The sequence below is a fragment of the Ictalurus punctatus genome, chromosome 7 (assembly GCF_001660625.3).
Source record: "Ictalurus punctatus breed USDA103 chromosome 7, Coco_2.0, whole genome shotgun sequence".
NCBI classification, from domain to species: Eukaryota; Metazoa; Chordata; class Actinopteri; order Siluriformes; family Ictaluridae; genus Ictalurus; species Ictalurus punctatus.
Window position 1 is genome coordinate 24,581,644 of NC_030422.2, and position 10,885 is coordinate 24,592,528.

The 10,885-nt window shown below is 36.8% G+C and overlaps 2 protein-coding genes across 2 annotated transcripts; both read right to left on the minus strand.

Annotated features, from left to right (window-relative positions):
* Window positions 1-1,596: 1,596 nt before the first annotated feature.
* On the minus strand, window positions 1,597-2,979 carry LOC128633098 (E3 ubiquitin-protein ligase TRIM21-like; the record flags this gene model as incomplete). Its single annotated transcript, XM_053681824.1, has 1 exon — window positions 1,597-2,979. A coding segment is annotated over one exon (555 nt), but the record flags the coding sequence as incomplete, so codon positions are not given.
* Window positions 2,980-5,230: 2,251 nt separating this feature from the next.
* Window positions 5,231-10,296, minus strand: LOC128633122 (butyrophilin subfamily 1 member A1-like). The gene is made up of 5 exons (XM_053681944.1): window positions 10,057-10,296; window positions 9,459-9,812; window positions 8,663-8,728; window positions 8,273-8,305; window positions 5,231-6,651 (listed from the first exon to the last, which is right to left on the minus strand). Exons 1-5 carry the CDS (start codon window positions 10,139-10,141, stop codon window positions 6,611-6,613), a joined length of 579 nt encoding a protein of 192 aa, XP_053537919.1. The 5' UTR covers window positions 10,142-10,296; the 3' UTR covers window positions 5,231-6,610.
* Window positions 10,297-10,885: the final 589 nt, after the last annotated feature.

Here is a 10,885-nt window from a genome sequence, read left to right on the forward strand (position 1 = left end):
ATATAAAAAGGAGCACATTAATATAAACCCAGCACCCCAATGTAAAGCACCTCCCTACATCCCTGGAGAAGCTGGTGTAGGAAATTTGGGATAACATAAGATATAAAAGTATATAACCTACTGAATAAAATATTGATAATTAATACTGATTTATAAATCTTAAACCCTAAAGACAGCTGGTTTTTGACACTAGACAATGTGGTGGTTGTGTAAGAGCACACCAGCATGAGAATGAGCATGATGGATTCGCCATTGACAACATTGCGCGTGCGGATTTCATAAGCCTGGAAATATGAATTCTCCAGTGTAACAAGGTAACTTTCACTTCCACTTGAGTGACTACAAAGTACTCGTGCAAGTAAAGGAACTTGAAACTTTAGAATAATAATAATAAAAAATTCAGCTGCCGTTATTAACCGCTCATTCGCATAACCAATACAGGCTAGGAAATGGCACAGTGTATTAGAAGCTCAAATTTTACAAGCCATGAACATTTTTATTATATCAGTTAATGGAGCAATATGGAACAAAACTGAAGACAAAAGGAACGATAACATGACAATTAAAAAGAAAAACTGCTGGAAAAACCTAAAAGCGACAGCGAAAAAAGATGTAGCACAGGAGAGAAGGGACACTTTTCTCACCAGTGGTGGTCCCCTACTGAAGAAAATTATACGAACAGAAAAAAAAATGATACGAATAGCAACCTGTTCAAAGATGATTCCATCGCCGACCAGCTGGAGTCACTGACATCGTCCCACAAAAGTATGTAAGCTGCATTTCATTTTCTCATTCATGTCTTTGCTTTGACCAGTGTTGGTTTGAACTTATTTTTTAAATCATATTTATCCTGGATGCGAATGATGTAGACATAAGGACCGGTTCCTGCACGGGTGCTGCAGGTACTAAACGCATCAGCAATGGTGGAGCTCTGGAACAAGATCCAACTCAATGCTCAGAAACCCCAAAAGAGCAAAAGACAAGAAAAATGAATTCAACGAAAATCATTTTGAATGACTACAATTAGAGAAAGAAAATAACTTAATTCAAATTGAGAATGCCAAGTTACAGAAAGAGGTGCTTCTTTTACAAAAGGAAATATTACAGATGCAAAAGGAAAAACTTACTACAGACTACAACCAGTACAAATAGTTTTCAGTGAGTTGTGGAAATGTAGAAAACAGATCGAAAAAAGAGGAAATAGATTGTTAAAATCTACTGATTTTTTTTATTTTTAAAAATATATAACTAGTAAACAGTGTTAGTTCTGTAATAATATCATAGGGATGTTACTCTCACATTTTTGTAATAAAGAAAAGGTGAACGGTACAATTTGAAATGGGCCATCTTTTTTATTTATGGAAAAAGGGCAATTTCAACTCTGTAAATACAAAAAAAATTTAATAAATAATGCTATTTAGAAATGTAAAATTCAGTTATCCACTTCAAACTATGATAGGTATCTCATCTCCAAGTCTTTCCCCAAAATTATACAGCAGTGCCAGAGCAACAATGAATGCCAATGTTGTATCAAGCTTTGTTTCAATCACTTTTTCCAAACACCAAACACCCTCTTGACACAACCCTTTGCTGCAATGTGGCAGGTGTTGTTTCGTTTCTGGCATTGAAGGTTCAAGATGGGGGTCATCAGGTCAACAGGCACGACAGGGGTATCCATTGTCACCTACTAAGTGGCTCTGAATCGCATGGCTTTCAAGCGCAGAGGTGGCTGTTATCAAAGATCCTACTGTCATGTGTAGATCCTGGCCATCAAGCTACAGTGTTGATGATCTGGACCTTCTCATCACACACAACTTGAATGTTGGTGGAACAATAGCCCTTCCTGTTGTGAAACAGCTGTCCATTTTCTCCACCTGGGTTTTGAATGGGAATGTGAGTACAGGTAATTGCTCCTATAACGCCTGGAAAACCAGCTCTTCTATAAAATCCAGCAGATGTTTCTCGTGTTGGGGCAAATCTTTTTAACTGATTTTCAAGGCTGCAATTGCCCCCGATACTCTTCCAATAATTCTGCTCACAGTTGCTGATTTATATACTTCAAAGAGAGGTCTCCATACACCATTTGGCAACAACCAGTAGCGTAAAAGCACAAGGCTATTAAAAGCTGGAGCATGGGTGGAATGGCTGCATTTCGGTCACTACCATGTCTAATTGCAAGTTCAATTGTTTGATTTAATCTAATCACAGTTTCCTTGCTGTATCGATACCTGTTTGAAAATTCAGCACAAGATAAAACTCAACAGGGTTGAGATGGTGCCTTATTTTTCTGTGCTCTTTCATTTTTCTCCAATCCACCAAATAAATGCTGCAATTTTGACAATTTTTTAGATAAAGCTTGATTTAATCTAAATTTAAGATTAATCCTTATTGGTGTAACCCACCCTAAATTTGTGAGGTGAAAATTCATTCAGTGTTAAGCACAGAGATGATCAGTGGTGCTGAATTTTTATCTCTGTTATTAAAACAAGGACTGAAGAATGGATAGAGTTTGTCAGTGAAAGACTGACCAGTGAAAGAGTAGATATGAGAGCTGGACTTCACATCATAAAAGGAGACCAGACCCTCCTCATAATCCACAAACACCCCCACCTTCTCCACCTTCTCTCTCAGTGTGAGGGGGACAGGGGGACCAGCACAAGCCCTGTACTCATTCTCATTCCTCAGCCACACAGTCCAGAATCCATTCTGAGGAGTAAATGTAATCTTCCCCTTCCTGTTAATGGACTCTTTGGCGACTCCGAGATTCCAGTCAGTTTTCCCTCTGACCTGCACCTCATAATAAAATCTCCCTGAGGAGAAACTCTGCTGCACCAGAACATTAACACAATATTTAAACCTCTGTGGTGTATCAGGGAGATCCTGTCGTGTGTCTCCATGTGTCACTTGTTTTCCATCAGCAGACAGGATGAGATATGGATTTGCTGTATCAGGATCCAGAGTCACATCCACTGAGAGAAACACACAGAGTGAGATGTGAGTTTGCAGGTAAAAAATATGAAATCATCATCAGTGGATCAGATTCATTAGGAGTTCTAAGAGGATTTGTAGAAGATTAAATAATGAATCATTTTAAATGATCTCTTGAAAAAAAGAGAAAACTTGTACAGTTGATGGTAGGAGCCTGTCAAAGATGAGAAATAAAAAATGTTTTCCTTCTGAAAGATTAGTCATTTATTTGTGTTTGTAATTTTTGTGCTTCAGGAAAAACATAGGAAGAGTCACAGAAGATGAGAGAAAAACATTTGAGGAAAAACTTGATCCTGATGGAGAAAATAAGTTCACCGAGTCTCTAGTGATAAATATCTGGTAAGTTTTAGTTTTTAGAAGAAAAAGTCCATGATGGAGACAAACTGCATTTTTAAATTCTTTTTAACTGCATGATTATAAATCTCTTCCATTTCTTTGTTCAGCACAACAACAACATTCACCTCTGACAGGCAAAGAGTTTTATACTCATCACTTTTCCACATACATGCTGTAACACATCATTCTTTCACAATAATACAGTATTTCCACACAATGTTTTACTAACATTATAATCTTTCATTTTTACAAGTGAAGCTTGTTAAAATGTCTGATCTCCACAGGATAAATGAGTCTGATCTATAATGAGTTGATGTTAATCTGTTTCTCTCCTTCCTCTCTCATCTCTCCTCTGAATGAATGAATAAAAAGTATAAACAGATATCAGATGCGCCGTTATAACTCGCTAATTCCCCCACACTCCCACTGCAGACTCCGGATAAAGAAATAACACGATAGTCATAAAACACTTTTCTTTATTAATCTGATTCAAATCCACGATTGCCTTCGCAGTGTTCTGTTGCTATAGTGATACAGGCGTGCTCCCGGGAGGGGGAGGGGTTTAATGGTAGGAGCTCGATTGCCTTTGCCGAACCCTGAGTAACCCGGATGTTCAACTTCAGTTATTTCCGGGTTGAATTTTGCAGCTGAATTTGACTGGTAGAATTTGAGCTCTGAAATTATCGACCTGAATACAGACTTCTGAATATCTGACAACTGAATTATTCAATCTGAATTAAAAACATGAATCTGAAAACTGAAAAAAAGAGAACTTGAATTTCAAGCATGTTAATTCAAAAATAAATAAATACAGACGTGTGGTTTCAACCTTATATATTTCAATATAATAAATGTATATCAGTTTTTCACTCCCATACACGGACACACAGAACTTCTCACTTCATGAGAAAATTTCGATAAAGAACCAGAACAGAGACATTTTCAAACTCACACCAAAATAAAAGTAGCTAGTGTAACGTTTACTTAAATATCTTCTCCTCTACACCCGATCTTCTACTAGCACTTTAAATAAAATCATTTCTCCTCTATGTTTATGTCAATCATACTATTTACTGTTTTGTTTTCTGGTGTTTTTCAACATCAAATCATCAGGTTTAATCAATAAGCAGCAGGACGCCAGTGAATTTATTTACAGTCTGTACTTACTGTAGCTCTTTACTTACAGTCACAGGTGTGTATTGTTTCACCTGATAGAAATTTACATTTATTATCAGATTTAATTTCTCCCATCGTTTTAAAGTCATTTAAACACATTTTCTCAGTTCCTCTCGGGGTTTGTGTTTGTTTTGTGTTTTTAATGTAAATGATGGATATTATCCAGTAGTGAGGAGTTTTCATCTAGACAGAGTAAATTGTAAAGTTTTATGAAGTTGTTATATTATTTGTCCGCTAGATTGCAGTGAAAGACCACAACACTATACACTTACACACTCCTATCGGAAAATAATTACTGCAAAATAAACAAATCAATCATTTACTAATGGATTAATAAATAAAAAATAATAATTAAAGGCAAATCCCATGAAAAAAAGATTAAGAAAATGTAAAGCTGTGTGAGCTCTTGGCACAAAGTTTTTTCCCCATTTACTCAGTATGGCTATAAAAGAGAAGAGAGAAAATGCATGTATATGTTTATAAACTAGCTAAAAGAACCGATAAGTCAATGTACTACCTGTGTTTTTAAAACCTATCATTTCCTAAGAAGTTCGATGATGGTAACAAACAAACAAACAAAAAAAATCTGTGTTGGATACTTTTATTTTGACATGGGTTAGAAATGACTGCTTTTGCATTTTCTTATCTGAATGTTTTCGTTATGACGTACCTACGTGTGTGTGTGTGTGTGTGTGTGTGTGTGTGTGTGAGAGAGAGAGAGAGAGAGAGAGAGAGCGAGAGAACTGCAGCATACATCAACTGCACACAAATACAGTAGAGACTGATGTAACTGTACTGAAGATAAAATTGTTATTACCTGCAAACTTTTTATTCTTTATTAACTCTGTGAAATATGAATCAATATTTTATATGAATTCATCAAAATACAATTAGATTTAACAAAACATAACAATAAATAATTAATATTTCATAATTAATAATCATATTTACACCACAGACCAAAAGTACAAACCAAATCCATCCACCCATTTTCTATACTGCTTATCCTACACAGGGTCGCAGGGAGCCTGGAGTCTGTCCCCGGGATAGCGGGGCAAAAAGCAGGGGATGCCCTGGACGGGGGGCCAACCCACTGCAGGGCACAATCACACACACACTACAGACAATCTGGAAACACCAGTCAGCCCACAACGCATGTGTTTGGAGGAAACCGGAGTACCCAGAAGAAACCCCTGAAGTGCAGGGAAAACACGTGCACACAGAGCAAAAGTGGGATTTGAACCCCCAACCCCGGACATGTGAGGTAAACGTGCTAATCACTAATTCCCCGGTCCCCCACAAACTAAATAAAAATAAATCAAGTTTATTGCCATCGGTAGATTTTTTTTTTGCCTAGAAATAGAGAAATGTAAAGAAAGGAGAGAAATATAAATCTAAGAATCTGTTCCTCTTCCTAAATATATACCGCTCCCTCCATAAAGGCAATTTTTTTTTTTTTTAAATTTGCATCTGTTTTAAATTTGTACTCAACCATATCACATGTGGTTAAAGTGCACATCTTCAGATTTTAATAAAGTGTATTTTTATACATTTCTGAACATGTAGAAATTACAACACTTTATACACAGTCTCCATTCCATGGTATCTTAATATTTGGGACATTGAGCTGTACAGGTGTTGGTGATTATTCAGGTGTGTTTAATTGCTTCATTAGTGCGGGTGTGAGAAAGATTTCAGCATCTAGTCTTTATTCCAGACTTTTGGTCACCTTTAGAGTCTTCTTTTACTGTTCATCAACATGAGGATCAGAGTGAGGGTGAAAGTCAAGGACACATTATAAGGCTGAGACACAAGAATAAAACAGAGACATCTGCCAAACTTTAGGGTTACAAAAATATCAACTGTGTGGAACATTATTAAGAAGAAAGAGAGAATGGGTGAGCTTAGTAACTATAAAGCGTCTGGTAGGCCAAAGAAGATCTTCAGGAGGCAGGTGGGGATTTGTCAGTGAATAATGTCTGCAGAAGACTTCATGAACAGAAATACAGAGGCTACACTGCAAGATGCAGACCACTAGTTCTCCACAAAAACAGGATGGACACAGATCTCCACAAAGCTGAAAAATAAAAGTCCTTAAAGTGTCACAATGTCAGATGTAATTACCGTCTTCCACTCTCTGTCTCTGCAGCTCTAAAAAGAGAAAAACTTCATATTAGAGATTAAACATACTTGTAGGAAAATGTTTAATACACTTATTATTTTCCACTGTGTGAGTTGTGTGTTGAATAAAACCAACAAGTTCACTTTATGGAGTTGGCATTGCACATAGTGATCTTAGGCTTGTGTGCAGCTGCTTGGCCATGGAAACCTATTTCATGAAGCTCCTGATGCACAGTTCTTGTGCTGATGTTGCTTCCATTGGCAGTTTGGATCTCTGTAGTGAGTGATACAACAGAGGAAAGGTGATTTTTATGCACTACGAGCTTCAGCACTCAGCAGCCCTGTTCTGTGAGTTTGTGTGGACCAACACTTCACGGCTGAGCTGTTGTTGCTCATAAACACTTCCATTTCACAATAACAGCACTTACTCCATGTTCACACTAGCACACGACATGTCTCTCATGTCACTTGTAGTTTGTCTCTTGTGGGTGTGGAGCGAGTGCTGCTGCTGTTGTGTGTGGGTGTGTACCGTCCATTCAGCTCCAGTGAGAGTCATGACCAAAATGTAGCTTACAGCACACAGTTAACTACAGTATATTATTTATTTCTCTTTAAAATGCACTTAGAACTGTAACGTATTATTAAAGTGGAAAAAGTGTGAAAAATCTGTTGTTTGATGTTCGTTACATAACGTATTCGTATTAGCTATTAGTAGCACAAGCTAACTGTACTAGCTATTTTTCTTTGTAATGTCTCTATAGAGGTTTAATGAGAAGTCATATATGACAGGATACAATGAAACCATGGTTATGAGTTTTATTTCAATCTTTTAGTTAAGCATCATTTGGATTTACCATGACATTTACATTTATGGCATTTGGCAGACGCCCTTATCCAGAGCGGCTTACATTTACCTCATTTATACATCTGAGCAGTTGAGGGTTAGTCAAGGGACTTGCTCAAGGGCCCAACAGTGGCAGCTTGACGGTGCTAGGATTTGAACTCATGACCTTCCAGTCAGTAGTACAACCACGTCTTAAACACTGAGCTACGTCATACCTAATTTACATAAAGTTGAGGAAATCTCAAGTCACATGTTGCTTGTCGTGCGGTCACTGATATTGAAATCATCTGTGTCGTGTGTGTACATAGAACGTGAACGGTCGCCTGTCGCTCTCTAGTGTGAACGTATCTTTACAGTTCACAGAGGCAGATCTAGAAGGGAAGAAATTTCACAAACTGGCATGTGGTAAAGATGACAAACTGACAGCACCACGTTTAAAGTCACTGAGCTCTTTAGTCCATTCTACTGCCAGTGTTTGTCTCTGGAGATTGTACAGCTATGTGCTTGATTTTATGCACCTGATAGTAATGAGTGTGACTGAAACACCTGAACTCAGTAATTAGGAGGGGTGTCCACATACTTTTGGCAATGTAGTGTAGATTAGAGCTAATGCCATATGTAAAGATTCATCAGTAATTTGTGTTTACTGTAATTCCTTTCAGACCACACAAAAAGACACCTTGCATTTCTTTTCATGTCTACACCGTGTATACAGTGCTTTATCATCTTACATTTTAACAAGGTGATATTGTCTCCTCCAATTAAATATTCAGTAGGATTTTAAAAGCACAAAAAGTTCATTCTCACCTGCATATTCCTTCTCCTTCTGAAGCTCTGAGGCTAAAACAGATAAAATAGTTGAGTATTGTGTGTATATTCTATATAAATAAAAGAATAAATAGATTAAACAGTGTAATATAGTGAAGTAAATGAACACAAATCAGACTGCAGTTATGAAATGTAATTGATCTCTGATGTTATTTATTTGTTAAATGATTGAGCACACTTCACAAAGTGGAACATGATGTTACAGGTCAGTTATGAGTCATATAGAAAACAAGTAATTTACTATATTGTGAGTGATGTGTTTGTATCCCTACTCTTCTTACAGAACCCTCTATGGAGTGAAATCAGAGTCAGCAGAACCTGAACCTGAATGTGTAATGCTTGAAAAAAAAAAAAAAAAAGTGTACTCACACACGATATTAATCCCTCCTGAGTGATCATAACTCTCCATCGTGATCACCGGGTGGCTTCCCAGAACTACAATAATCATCAACAACAGGTATTACAAGGTATTATCTCCTGATACATGACAGTGTTAGAAGCCATAGATGACTATATATTCTTTTTAAATTTTATCCCACTTAAGCCTGTTTCTAGATATTTTTATTCATCTCAAGCTTAAAACGTTCTCATTCTATTGACAGATAATTTTACTAATTTCAAGTGTTTATTAATAGAAAGAAGCGAACTTATCTGCCAGTAGAATATAACCTTTTAGAGATTGAAGAGTAAACATGTCTAGAAATTGGCTTCTTAGTTGTTTGCAGTGTCTCTTTGGAGTCCCTAATGACAGAATGTTATGGCGCTGAGTCTGTTAATGAATCTGGCATTATTTTATTGTTTTTCCTGCTTCAACACACCCTGTTCAACCCAGGCAGGGCTGTAAATTAGCTGATGATCTGAATCAGGTGTGTTAGGAGCAGTGAAAACTGTAGAATGTGCAGGACAGGATACTCAAGGACTAGACTTGTGAACCTGTGGTCTATTGCTTAAAGACACTTTATCTATAAGTGACAAAATCCATAAATGGTCAGCTGTAATGCAGAGATTAGATTATGAATTATCATGCATTCAAACTTTTATAAGAAGAAAAGTACTTTTCATTTCAGTGTTGTAAACAAATTTCCACCACATGCAAAATAAATCTAAAAACTGTTCTGAACTCAGTTCTCAGGGAATAAACTTTGAACAGAGCAATAGATCTTACCTTCGACAGTGACATGAACAGTGATGTCATCATACCATGAGTTTTCCTCCTCAACAAGACACTTGTATTCTCCTTCATCAGAGACTCGGAGAGCTGAGAGTTTGAGTGAAGCGTTGCCTTTCTGTAGCTCCTGTTTAAATAGTGAAGTTCTTCCTCTGTAGGACTCTGCCTGCTTTTCATCTCTGTCTTCATGATCTTTATAGAGATGCACTAATGAGTCTTCTACATCTAGTCTGAACCACTCCACTCTCATGTGCACAGCGCTGGTGTTGGGTTTTATAAAACAGGGCAGAACCAGATCTTCACCAGCTACAGCAACAAGAGGAGCTTCTGGACCAACCACCTCTAATCGCTCTGTATTGTGAAAAAAGACATCAGATATACTACATTATAATGATACATGTATCTGTAATAATTATAGACAAATCTAACATGGCTAGAATATGTGGAGATTTATTTACACAAATCGAACATTTGTTTTGTAGAAATCATGAAATACGTGAAAACTAATGAAAGTGAACATTAATAAAAAATATGTACATAGAGCAAGAGCATACACACGCACACGCACACACACACACACACGGTGGATTTATACCTGCTTGAGATTCCATGAAGCTGAAGAGAAGCAGTAGAGACATACACAGGAACATCATCCCTGTTCTGTAATTGTTACAGTACATTTCACAAACTAAATGCCATATTAAGCTCTTCTCATTAAATTCACTTTTGTTTCATACAACATGCTGCAACATATTTAACATAAAGTATTAAAGTCCTTTCTCGCTACCATCAAGGTTTAAATCCACATTCCTCTCACTTTGTCCAGAGGTAGGGAAACCAGTTAAACTAGTTGATCTCTCTCTCTCTCTCTCTCTCTCTCTCTCTCTCTCTCTCTCTCTCTCTCTCTCTCTCTCTCTCTCTCTCTCCCCCTCACCCGCACACACAGTTTAAAAAGTAAGCAAAATTATGTACTTCCAGTGGACTTAAAAGTATAAAAATATAAAGAATAAAAATAATAATAAATAAAATACAGTGGTTTTATGATGTAGTGCAGACTGAAACAGGATGACTGTATAGAAGAAGAATTCTGAAAACACACACACACACACACACACACACAGGTCTTCTATTCTGTCATCCTGTTTCAGTCTGCACTACATCTTAAAACCACTGTATTTTATTTATTATTATTTTTATTCTTTATACTTTAAATGGTTTTAAACTGTATGTTTTTCATTTATGTAAGCTATTATTATTATTATTATTATTATTATTATTATATTCCATTTTAATAAATATAAATCTAGTCATTTACACTCTGTTATTGCTGCATCTGTCATGTATCAACGAGGGCACTCTGGACTTCATTTCCCAGCAGCCACTGCACCATACTCACCAGTGTCACATGACCACCTGCACCTGAT